Source organism: Neolamprologus multifasciatus, chromosome 20 (assembly GCF_963576455.1).
Source record: "Neolamprologus multifasciatus chromosome 20, fNeoMul1.2, whole genome shotgun sequence".
Taxonomy (NCBI): Eukaryota; Metazoa; Chordata; class Actinopteri; order Cichliformes; family Cichlidae; genus Neolamprologus; species Neolamprologus multifasciatus.
Genome location: NC_140458.1, coordinates 18,447,791 through 18,461,117, shown reverse-complemented (window position 1 = coordinate 18,461,117; position 13,327 = coordinate 18,447,791). Strand labels below are relative to the sequence as shown.

At 41.8% G+C, this 13,327-nt stretch overlaps 1 protein-coding gene across 2 annotated transcripts in view; it reads right to left on the bottom strand.

Annotated features, from left to right (window-relative positions):
- Positions 1–794: 794 nt before the first annotated feature.
- The window catches only part of mfn2 (mitofusin 2), a 45,434-nt gene continuing 32,901 nt past the window's right edge, over positions 795–13,327 (bottom strand). For both annotated transcript variants that reach the window (XM_085145069.1, XM_085145067.1), the window contains exons 13-18: positions 12,659–12,761; positions 11,978–12,201; positions 11,558–11,713; positions 6,216–6,412; positions 5,975–6,109; positions 795–2,688 (exon numbers count right to left, since the gene is read on the bottom strand). In XM_085145069.1, coding sequence (XP_085001195.1) covers positions 2,619–2,688; positions 5,975–6,109; positions 6,216–6,412; positions 11,558–11,713; positions 11,978–12,201; positions 12,659–12,761 — 885 coding nt within the window. In that variant the 3' untranslated portion in view covers positions 795–2,618. The remainder of the gene's footprint in view (positions 2,689–5,974; positions 6,110–6,215; positions 6,413–11,557; positions 11,714–11,977; positions 12,202–12,658; positions 12,762–13,327) is intronic.

The window sequence follows — 13,327 nt, the reverse complement described above, 5'->3', positions numbered from 1 at the left end:
TGTATTTATTTTTCTCTCCCCTCATCAGTGTGTGGATGAAAATACAGTAATATGTTCCTGTTAATAATATGAAGTATAACAACAAAGGTTTTTTGTAATCTCTTAAATAGATCGAGACATGCGGTGATGCCTGATGTCCGGTCCTTGAAGACGTAATTGGTCAAAGATGGACTCTAGACTGAGATCCTGGATCTGTTACAGCACTTAAAAGACAGTGCAGCCTTAACACTAACGTCAAGTTTTGGTTTATGGATATGCTTTTTGGAATCTTTTCTCAAGAAAATGGAGTCCTGTGGATGTGACACTACTGCCATACAGACTTCCGTGGACTCTGGTCTAGTTTGATGCAGAGCAGAAACTTGCGAAACAGCTTTCACTGCACTCATTTCACACCTAAGGATACACCGAGAAGACTACAGTCAGACTGTCAATACCATATTGCAAAAAATAACTAGTGAGTTTCTGAATGTTATACAGTTGAATTTCACAATAATGCTTTTGACCATCAAATTCTTAGTGACCAAAATTAAGAATTATTTTTTGTGGGGGTTTTGTACGTATGTACACTTAGGCATGCGTGTGTGTACGTGTACGTACGCGTGTGTACATGCATGCACGCACGCACGCGTGTACATGTACGCACGCACGTGTGTGCGTGCGTGCGTGTACATGTACAGACTGGCGACCTGTCCAGGGTGTACCCTGCCTCTCGCCCTATGACAGCTGGGATAGGCTCCAGCGCCCCCCGCGACCCTGAAAAGGATAAGCGGAAGCGAATGGATGGATGGATGGACTTTATAGTTGATAATTTCTCTTTATTTACTTTTACACATAGATACACATTTTAATAGGGCAAGAAATTACACTAGTTGCATGTAAAGGCTGCATGCAGGTACTGTCAATGTCCCAAAGGCAGAAAACTGTTCTGTTGGTGTACACTTGCTTTAGGGCAAAACAAAAGAAACAGAGCAAATGGATGAAAAGCATATATTTGCCCTAAAAAACAAACCCCAAAACAAAAAAACAACAAAAAAAAAAACCCAAACAAAACAGGGTTATTACAGCAGCATCATTTGGCAACACAAACAGTATACAACCGTGGACAATTAAGTCACATCTACTGTGATGTTTCTTCTTTGTCACTGCTTCTAGTTCAAAATAATAATTTCATTCTGCTCACACTTCTGAAAGCACAACATTTAGTGGGAGTGAAAAATGTTACTCCACACATACTGCACAGTGCTAAACTTTCAAATTGGCTTTGTTAAAGGAAGAGCCAAACACCAAACACAAATTTGTTGTGATGTCCGTGAGAAGCTGGGACTAGAAATCAGCTCAAGAAAATCTAATAAATAAAAATACAATAAAGTTGCATGTTCTTTACTTTAGCTAGTCTAAGCTCAACTGTGTGGCTCTAGTCTTTTTTTTCTGCAATTCTGCTAAATGGTGCAGGTGAAGCAAACCATTTCTAAAAGTTTCTAAATGTTCTTCTAATCAGAGAGCACCAGAAAGCAAACAAACAGTGAATGTTTGCTCTTAACAAGTACTCTGTGAGTATCCAAAACCTGCTGTATCTTATTATTCACTGCTACAGCTTAACAAAGGCCAAACTGTGCAGCTGTCCTCTGTCACTTTACAAGTCGGAGCAACAATGACCAGCTGTTTTAAAGAGACTAAAAAAAAAAAATAATAATAATAACAATCAAAGTGTTCTGACAGATCAAGACATGGACCAGACTTCTGGGGGGCAGTGACCACTAATGTCTGGCCCCAGACTGAGCTTGCTCCGATTTGACTCTGGAGGCTGGGTCAACATCCTTTTGTCTTTCCTCAGACGTTCGTTGTTATGGTGGAAATGCTGTCTCACTCGAGTGTGTGTGTGGTTTATCTGTAACAATGTGTAAGCAGGTGGGACATATCAAAGTAAAGCCTTACATCTGCAACAGCAAGAGTGGCTTAATCTGACAACGTCACAAGAAAAAGAATAAAAGGTTATATAAAATCTCCTATTATTTAACTGCAAATCAATTTCTGATGTTTTTAGTCATTCGGATGTGTGGTGTCTTATCAGTAGCAATAATAAAGGAAATGCACATCAAATGTCTGTGTGTGTGTGTGTCATCATGACGCAATGGAATATCACGGACTACCATGACTACACACACATTTTCCCATTCACTGGTGGAGTGTCTTACTTCTGTATTTGTCCAGTGTTCACATGTATACACAAAATCACATCTATACAGGCAGAAAGTGCCAGGTTAAGCAGAATTCCATTAAAGGACAGCGTGACAGAGTTTTTGACAGAAGGTGGTGGGTGTGACTGATCAGTGCTGATGAGCCATCAACAGATGGCCAGTTCATGTTCATTTGCACATTACCACAACTGAACACGGACAAGCTCAACAGACTGATCCTGACATCATGTCTACACAACTACATGACAACTAATTAGCAGCTCCTTCAACTTATGTCAGATATCCAAACCACGCCTTCTGTTAAAAGTAATGTTAGTATTTCTCTCAGTGACTTCAAATACACCTGTGAGGAACCATTAACAGATGTACAAAACGTTGCTCCGGTGCCACTCTTTCCCTTTGAGGATGTTCCACCTGGTTTTACTTGCTGTGATGAAGATACTGCTGGGTGAACATGTTGAGCTCACTGTCCAGCCAGCCCGCTTTATTCCTGAAAAAGCACACAAACGCAAACACGTTTAAAAAAAAAAAAAAAAAAAAATAGACAATTATGCAACAAGTTGCATGTTTAAAAGAGACACCTGCAAACAGCATGTGTTGATCAGAAATATAGTCACCCTGAGATCATGCTTGAACATGGCACAGTGCAAAAAACACTCTGGCCCTGCTGTGAATGGCTGCACAACTCAGTTTGGAACCTGGCACAGTCTGGTGTAGTTGGTGGAATTCGAGGTTCCAGTTTATGTGCTGCTTTTTCTTTTTGGACCAGAAACATGTTTTCTTTCACTCTCTGCAGTTGTGTTATCAATGTTTTTGCTAAAAACTGGTGGCTGTCTGGGTTTAATGTTGTCAGGCGTTTTATTTACATGCTGCTGTTAATTACGTTTCTGTTTCAGGTCTCTTTTTGTCACAAATGTGGGCAAAACTCTCATGTTTACATCATCATATAAAAGCATAGAATGTGTCCATTTGTAAATGAATTACTTGATGAATCACACCAGCCCTACAAATTTATTTAGTGTGAAGTCACTCTTCTTCAAGTACAGCTGGTTGATACAGCTTCAAGGGAACTCTTTGCATCCACGCTTGAACAGAACACATGGACAAGTAAGAGACAGCACAATGTTGTTCATGATAATTTGGATTTGCCTTACTATAAGTTCATGTTGCACCTCCACATATAAGAACATGTGTTGCTGCATGCACACAGGTTCAGGCCCAGACTTTTGTTTGTTTGCAGAGACACTCGATCATTTCATCCCCAACCCCCACCCCATTGGAGCCTATACTTTGGTCACTGCTCACCCCAAGTGGTGCGCAGTGACCAAAGTATAAAAACACAGACTACATACAGAAATACAGGAATACAGTCGCTATTCCTCCACATCAAATGGAGCCAGTGGAGATGGTTCAGGAATCAGATTATGATGGATCCTAGGAAAAGTGGTTCCGGGCACTTCCTACCGGAAGGAGACTGTGGAGTGGACCCAGGAAATGTTGAAGCATACATCACCAGTTTCACGGGGCTAATGCAAACAACTGTTCACATTCACACCTATGGCCAATTCCAAATCCAGGGCTCGCAAAATCGCTAGCCCGACGTCCCGGGGCTAGCGATTTTTCCAGTCGGGCTACCAAAATCTATCTCTGCCCTGCCCGTCGGGCTATCATAGGAAGGAAAAATATATGTCAATGCTTTTGCATTCTTTCGGAAATGTAGCTGGGTAATTATGTCATTGGCATCGGTGAGCCAGAATTTGCGCTTGTTTTTTGCTTTCACTTTGCAATCGCGCGAACTGTGTATAGAGAGCGACAGTACTGATTGGTGAGTGACGATAATTTGAGCACCAATTCCTCTGACATCGTCTTATCAATCGTTAGCTTACTATGCAAACATGACAAGTGAAATCTCCCGCAGCAAGCTTAAACATGTGAGAGGTTGATCGCGCAGAGAATCGCTGACCGTTATGTGAGTGCGTGTGTAAAAGCAGCAGGATATATATTTTAGTTCTGCTGAGCCAAATAAGACAGGTCAGGGTGAAGAAGTGACAGCCCAAGAAAAGCTTACCACAAAACGGAAAAGTTATGACAAATCAGACTATAAGGCAAAAAGAAAGAGCAGCTTTTTGGTTTCATGGACAAAAGAATTTCTGTGGCTGCAATATGACGAGCTAAATAACCAGAGGTGCACATAAGTGGTCCGCAGGTGCGCATTCGCTGTCAAAATAAAAGACGCGCACCAGATAAGAAGTTGCAACGCGTGTTTGCGTACATATAAAAAGCACTGTTTTTGTCCGCTAGAGTGGGATTTTCACAGCGCATTCTGCACCACATCTCTGTGCGTTCATCATTTGATTTAATAAGATTTTCTGGAGGAGGACAGACATTTGTTTAGAACTCTTAAAAATGTCGAAGAAGCAAGCTCCTTTAAGCAATTACTTTGGTGTTCCTCCACCTCCAAAGAAATGTCAGAAGGAGTCCGAACCACAAAAGAAGCGCGTATTCTCGGAAAAGTGGTTGCAGGAGGTGAGCTGGCTTCAAACAAATGATGAACGCACAGAGATGTGGTGCAGAATGCGCTGTGAAAATCCCGCTCTAGCGGACAAAAACAGTGCTTTTTATATGGACGCAAACGCGCGCTGCAATTTCTTATCTGGTGCGCGTCTTTTATTTTGACAGCGAATGCGCACCTGCGGACCACTTAAATTATGTAAATAACATAATGTTCTGCCGGGTGTGTTGTTGGTTTTCCCTCGATTTCTGAGTCGACAAGCGCCTTTGTTACTGGGACCAGTAATTTTATGAAAGGCCCCCATTAGAACCCATGAGAAATGCGAGAAATGCATTATTGCTCAGTCTGTAATATCTTTCCCAGAACAAACACTAATTGCAAATAACATACTAAAAATAAACCTGAAAAATCTGTTTAGAACAGACTATGTTGCAAAGAGTGAACTGCCACTGGCAAAATTTAGCAGTCTTTGCAAACTTTAAAAAGCAAATGGCCTCGATCTTGGTTCCACTTGCCTCTTACCCGTGACTTCAGTGGAAATTTCAAATTCAGGATCTGACACAGACTGATTCATGTTCTACACAGTTCTTACAAGTTCATAGAAATTTCTGTTCAATTAGAACCAAGTATTTGAGTTGATGATTGTAATTTTTATTCAATGTTGAAATTTGTGTTTCAACAATTTTTTGATTAATGTTTTGTTTCCGTTACAATATTATACTTACAATATTATATTGTATAATATTGTAAAGGAAACAAAACGGGAAACAAAACATCAATAAAAAAATTGCTCTTTTTTATTCGGGCTACTTAAATTTATTTTGGGCTACCAAAAACTGAAGTGTCCCTGCCCGAAGGGCTACCAGGGATTTTGAAATTTTGCGAGCCCTGAAATCATAAATTAGTCTAATGTGCCTGTCTTTGAACTGTGGTAGCAAGCCCAGATACGGAAGAGAACCCATTTAGGCACAGGGAGGACATGCAAACACCACATAGAAAGACCCCAGCTTGTCAGCAGGTTGGAACCAAGAACTCTTTGAAATAGCTTGTCACCTGTAACCTGTGAACAAAATGTTTAATAATGCCTAGTGTTTTACAAGTTTGACAGTTAACTCGCTCTTTCCACCACTGCAATTTCATTTTAACTGGAAATATGTTTATAGTCAGGACTTCTCCTCATCACTCCGCCCAAGGCTCTACATTGTAAAGAGAGACACACAGCATGCATGAGCAAAGAGCCACAGTTGAGGTTATCATGTTTTACCGTAGCAGCTTAGCCTTGCTCTGGAGGCTGTCCAGCAGCTCAATCTTGCTGTTCATGTCAGTGATGTCATCTTCAAGATTTTGACGGGTGATGTCAACCTGCTGGCAGAGCTGAGCAAACACCCCAGCCAATTCCCTGTCGACCACACACAGCGTTAGAAAGGCTCGACAATGTTCAGTGCTGGATCACAAATATACTTGGCATTCTCTCCGGTAACATTAGTCTAATTATGTGTGCTCACTGCTGGACTTGGTGGCTGCAGTTGGATCCAGTGTAACTGACAATGAGCTGTAGCTTCTCACTGGCGTAATCCACAAACTGCCTCTTAAAGGCTCTTTCTTTGGCCTTGGTGGTCCAGGTGAGCCGCTCATAGATGTAGAGGAGCCCATAAAGGCCCAGTGACAAAGCGATGAGACGCCAGCCCACTGCTTTCCAGATCTACACAGAATGAAAGACCAAGGTCAGGCTGAAACATAGGCTGAGCACTAAGTCTACGTTTAATGGTTGGCTATCATGAAATAACAAAAGGCATGAGGAAATAAAATTAGCATTCAAAAAGTTAGTTTGGAATCTTCATAGTGCAAAAATTTGAATAACTCTTTAATAAAAACTATGATAAAATGATGAACTTAATGAGAAAGCCTTTCTGGCAAGTGTTACAGGTGGTGAGTAAACACTGTTGCTGTGGTTTTATTGTGCTTCACTGGTGTTCACTTGGTGTTCGCTCGCTCTGTGGTATAGTATCGCTTCCTGTTCCTGCTCAAACACAGTGGTGTTTCTGAGTAGCTTATTTGCTTAGCAGTTTAATTAACAACTTTTAAATACATTCTTTTTTCACAGTATAATCTTCACGTGCTTCATCCGAAGCACACTTTCTGTGTACTCACTACCTAATTTATAGCCAAAGTATTCACTCACTGTCTCTGTACTGTTTCGCTAGCTTAGCTCGTAGCCGACCCGTTAGCACCATGGCTACTTCACCTGTCCCTTCTGCACTTTCTTGCTCATTGTGTCAGATGTTTAGTTACTCCTCGGCCTCCTTTAGCAGTAATGATATCTGTAACAAATGTAGCATATTTGCAGCTCTGGAGGCCAGGATTACTGAACTGGAGACTCGGCTTTGCACCCTGCTCTCACCCTTAGCTAGCCAGGCCCCTGTAGCTGGTGCAGCCGAAGATAGCGTAGGCCCCGCTAGTTGTTCCCCGGCAGACCCCAAGCAGCTGGGGAAAGGCTGGGTAACGGTGAGGAGGAAGCGTAGTCCTAAACAGAAGCCCCAGGTACACCACCAACTCGTTCATGTGTCTAACCGTTTTTCCCCACTCGGTGACACACCCGCTGGGGGTCAAACTCTGGTAATTGGTGATTCTGTTCTCAGACATGTGAAGCTAGAGACACCGGCAACCATAGTCAATTGTCTTCCAGGGGCCAGAGCAGGCGACATTGAAGGAAATTTAAAACTGCTGGCTAAGGGTAAACGTAAATTCAATAAAATCATAATTCACGTCGGCAGTAATGACACCCGGTTACGCCAATCGGAGGTCACTAAAATCAATATTGAATCGGTGTGCAACTTTGCCAAAACAATGTCGGACTCTGTAGTTTTCTCTGGTCCCCTCCCCAATCAGACCAGGAGTGACATGTTTAGCCGCATGTTCTCCTTAAATTGCTGGCTGTCTGAGTGGTGTCCCAGAAACGATGTGGGCTTCATAGATAATTGGCAAACCTTCTGGAGGAAACCTGGTCTTGTTAGGAGAGATGGCATCCATCCCACTTTGGATGGAGCAGCTCTCATTTCTAGAAATATCGACAAATTTATTAAACCCCTCAAAACATGACTATCCAGAGTTGGGACCAGGAAGCAGAGTTGCAGTCTTACACACCTCTCTGCAGCTTCTCTCCTCCTGCTACCCCCCCAAAAACCCATCTCCATAGAGACTGTGTCTGCTTCCAAAAAGACAAAAAACAAACTAAAAACCAGCAACAAACAACTTAAACATTTACAAAGAAAGAACAATACAGTATCCACATCTGAACCAAAGAGTAAAACAGTGAAATGTGGATTATTAAATATTAGGTCTCTCTCTTCCAAGTCTCTGTTAGTACATGACTTAATAATTGATCAACAAATTGATTTACTCTGCCTTACAGAAACCTGGTTGCAGCAGGATGATTATGTTAGCTTAAATGAATCAACACCCCCGAGTCATTCTAACTACCAGAAATCTCGAAGCACAGGTCGAGGGGGCGGTGTGGCAGCAATTTTTCACACCAGTCTATTAATTAATGAAAGACCAAGACAGACTTTTAATTCATTTGAAAGCCTGATGCTTAACATTGTCCACCCCAGCTGTGAAACTCAGAAACCAGTCTTACTTGTTATCATCTATTGTCCACCTGGGCCTTACACAGAGTTTCTGTCTGATTTCTCAGACTTTATATCTGATTTAGTTCTGAGCTCAGATAAAATAATTATTGTGGGTGATTTTAACATCCATGTAGATGCTAAAAATGACAGCCTCAACATGGCATTTAATCTGTTGTTAGAGTCAATTGGTTTCTCTCAAAATGTAAAAGAACCCACCCACCACTTTAATCACACTCTAGATCTTGTTTTAACATATGGCATAGAAACTGAACATTTAACAGTGTTTCCTGAAAACCCTCTCCTGTCTGATCATTTCTTGATAACATTTACATTTACAATAATTGATTACGCAGCAGTGGAGAGTGGACTCTATCAAAGTAGATGTCTTTCTGAAAGCGCTGTAACTAAGTTTAAGAATATAATCCAGCCACTGTTATCATCGTCAATGCCCTGTACCAACACAGAGCAGAGCAGCTATCTGAACGCTACCCCAACAGAGGTCGATTATCTTGTTAATAATTTCACCTCCTCACTACGTACGACTCTGGATACTGTAGCTCCAGTGAAAACTAAGGTCTCTAATCAGAAGTACCTGACCCCGTGGTATAATTCTCAAACACGTACCCTAAAGCAGATGACTCGTAATCTGGAGAGGAAATGGCGTGTCACAAATTTAGAGGATCATCATTTAGCCTGGAGAAATAGTTTGTTGCTTTATAAGAAAGCCCTCCGCAAAGCCAGAACAGCTTACTACTCATCACTGATTGAAGAAAATAAGAACAACCCCAGGTTTCTCTTCAGCACTGTAGCCAGGCTGACAAAAAGTCAGAGCTCTTTTGAGCCAACCATCCCTTTAACGTTAACTAGTGATGACTTCATGAACTTCTTCACAAATAAAATTTTTATCATTAGAGAAAAAATTACCAATAATCATCCCACAGATGTAATATTATCTACAGCTACTCGTAGTTCCATTGATGTTAAGTTAGACTCTTTTTTTCCCAATCGATCTTTCTGAGTTAACGTCAATAATTACTTCCTCCAAACCATCAACGTGTCTTTTAGACCCCATTCCTACAAAACTGCTCAAAGAAGTTCTGCCATTGATTAATTCTTCGATCTTATATATGATCAACCTATCTCTAATAATCGGCTATGTACCACAGGCCTTCAAGGTGGCTGCAGTTAAACCTTTACTCAAAAAGCCATCTCTAGACCCAGCAGTCTTAGCTAATTATAGGCCAATCTCCAACCTTCCTTTCATATCAAAAATCCTTGAAAGAGTAGTTGTCAAACAGCTAACAGATCATCTGCAGAGGAATGGTTTATTTGAAGAGTTTCAGTCAGGTTTCAGAGCTCATCACAGCACAGAAACAGCTTTAGTGAAGGTTACAAATGATCTTCTTATGGCCTCTGACAGTGGACTCATCTCTGTGCTTGTCCTTCTTGACCTTAGTGCAGCATTCGATACTGTTGACCATAATATTCTATTAGAGCGATTAGAACATGCTGTAGGTATTACAGGTATTGCACTGCAGTGGTTTGTATCATATCTATCTAATAGACTCCAATTTGTGCATGTAAATGGAGAGTCCTCTTCACACACTCAGGTTAATTATGGAGTTCCACAGGGTTCAGTGCTAGGACCAATTCTGTTTACATTATACATGCTTCCCCTAGGCAGCATCATTAGAAGACATAGCATACATTTTCACTGCTATGCAGATGACACCCAGCTCTATCTGTCCATGAAGCCAGATAACACACACCAATTAGTTAAACTGCAGGAATGTCTTAAAGACATAAAGACTTGGATGGCCACTAACTTTCTGCTTCTCAACTCAGATAAAACTGAGGTCATTGTACTCGGCGCTGAAAAGCTTAGAAATATGGTATCTAACCAGATTCTTACTCTGGATGGCATTACCTTGGCCTCCAGTAACACTGTGAGGAACCTTGGAGTCATTTTTGACCAGGATATGTCCTTCAACGCACATATTAAACAAATATGTAAGACTGCGTTCTTCCATTTGCGCAACATCTCTAAAATTAGAAATATCCTGTCTCAGAGTGACGCTGAAAAACTAGTTCATGCATTTATTACTTCCAGGCTGGACTACTGCAATTCATTATTATCAGGATGTCCAAAAAACTCACTGAAAAGCCTTCAGTTAATCCAAAATGCTGCAGCAAGAGTACTGACAGGGACTAGAAAGAGAGAGCATATTTCTCCTGTTTTGGCTTCCCTTCATTGGCTTCCTGTTAAATCCAGAATTGAATTCAAAATCCTGCTCCTCACATACAAGGTCTTAAATAATCAGGCCCCATCTTATCTTAATGACCTTGTAGTACCATATCACCCTATTAGAGCACTTCGCTCTCGCTCTGCAGGCCTACTTGTTGTTCCTAGAGTATTTAAAAGTAGAATGGGAGGGAGAGCCTTCAGTTTTCAGGCCCCTCTTCTGTGGAACCAGCTTCCAGTTTGGATTCGGGAGACAGACACTATCTCTACTTTTAAGATTAGGCTTAAAACTTTCCTTTTTGCTAAAGCATATAGTTAGGGCTGGACCAGGTGACCCTGAATCCTCCCTTAGTTATGCTGCAATAGATGTAGGCTGCCGGGGGATTCCCATGATGCATTGAGTTTTTCCTTTCCAGTCACCTTTCTCACTCACTATGTATTAACAGACCTCTCTGTATTGAATCGTATCTGTTATTAATCTCTGTCTCTCTTCCACAGCATGTCTTTTATCCTGTCTTCCTTCTCTCACCCCAACCGGTCGCAGCAGATGGCCGCCCCTCCCTGAGCCTGGTTCTGCCGGAGGTTTCTTCCTGTTAAAAGGGAGTTTTTCCTTCCCACTGTCGCCAAAGTGCTTGCTCATAGGGGGTCATTTGATTGTTGGGCTTTTCTCTGTATCTATGAAGCGCCTTGAGGCGACATTTGTTGTGATTTGGCGCTATATAAATAAAATTGAATTGAATTGAATTGCTTTTTGCCAGCATGTAATCAAAAACATCACAGTTCAGATCATTTCAACTCCCATCCCACAACAGGAAAAGCAAGTACTGTCCCATTTTCAGAGCTTTGCAATTCACTCTGTAGAGCATTATAACACATTTGTTGCCCATCACTACCTCTTTGATTCTGGAATACCAGATCTGTTTCCTTAATATTTCATTCAATTCTAATTGTGTGCGGTGTGTTTGTAGATCCTCACCACTCCACCAACGACAAGAACACCCATGGAAGTACGGGAGGTGAGGGAAGCAAGACCGGTCACCATAGAGACCATCAGCTCCTCCTGGGTCATGGCGCTTTGTGGAAATGGAGGCATGCTGGTGCTGACCGGTGTCAAGGCCATTGGGCGAGGAACCTGTATGGACAACACAGCGAATAACCTCACAAAGCACACGGCCCTGTACAGATCAATCCAGCTCTGGTCTTTTTGTCCTGGTTTTATTCTGGTCATGTCCAACAGTAGGACACGGCTGAAGGTGAAAAAGAAGCTTTCTATATCAATTTAGGTATGTGATTATGCTTTTTGTTTCCGGATTCTATGCATCAAATATGCTTTTTAATTGTACATATGTTGCTTATGTAGACACTTTGAGGAAGTTTATACTTCTGGCAGTGTTACCTGGTCATTGTAGCCCATGAGAACGCGTCGGGTATTCTTGGGTCCGAGGAAGCGGTTGACCAGCATGGTCCAGCCCAGAGAGAAGTGGAAGCTGATATCTTCCTGAAAGTCACTGCAAAGCTTGTCACAGGCAAGGTCATAACTGAGGCTGAAGCACTGACTTCGAGGCACCAGCTTGTCAACCTGCTCTCTCACAGCACTGGGCAGCAAAGGCTTCAGACCCTCTGCACACATGAACAGAAAACAGCAGAGTCATTGTGAAAATAAATAACTATTTTCTGCTTGGCTATGAATTACAACACAATTTTCAAACAATAACTATTCCATATAGCAAGGGTGGGCAACTCCAGGCCTCAAGGGCCGGTGTCCCTGCAGGTTTTAGATGTGTCCTTGATCCAACACAGCTGATTTAAATGGCTAAATGACCTCCTCAACATGAAGTCCTGAAGTTCTCCAGAGGCCTGGTAACGAACAAATCATTTGATTCAAGTGTGTTGACCCAAGGTGAGATTTAAAACCTGCAGGACACCGGCCCTCAAGGCCTGGAATTGCCCACCCCTGCCATATAGTGTAACTAGTTGCATGCCACAAATACACATGTGTTTGGCAATCATAGCTGAAAACCTCATAGTGGCTTAACGTAAACCGGAGCCTGTTGAAGTAGAAAGGTGGACATGTTACCAATCATGTCATTCTGTGTGGTCTGCAGTGCACTGCTGATGGAGGTGGAGCACCTCTCCGACATGTTCTTGCCCAGGCCCTCCTCTATGTGCCGATGGAGTTCCTACAACAAACAATGACAAAGAAAAGTTAAAGCATGAGTTTTTTTGAAAGGTTTAACGACAATCCCTTATATAAGATGTCATTACAGACCACAATCTGCATGTCTCTTTCACTGACACCTTTGATTATTGATATACCTTTATTAGTCCCACAAGGGGAAATTGACAACCTTTTTTCTACTGTGTAGGTTCAGGGCCGCTAACAAACATCTAAACTACATGATGATATGGAAAAAGGTATATTTTATTGGGCGGGCATCCAAAAGAATGTGCGCTGATGGTGTGCATCCTGCCTGAAGTGTCAGATGGTTAACCAGCCGACCATTCCAAAAGCCTCTTTGCACCCATTATCAGGTCTCATTTGACTGCACACTTAAATGGTAACTGAACTCTTATGATTCTTATGTAGCGCTTTTCTACTCTCCCGCACTCAGGACTCAGGGCTTTATACAACATGCCACATTCACACAAGCACTTCTTCTGTGCTTTTAAGATTCTAACATTAAAAGGTGGATGCATGAGAGAGCAACTTGGGGTTAAAATCTTGATATTTATATCTTAATATCAA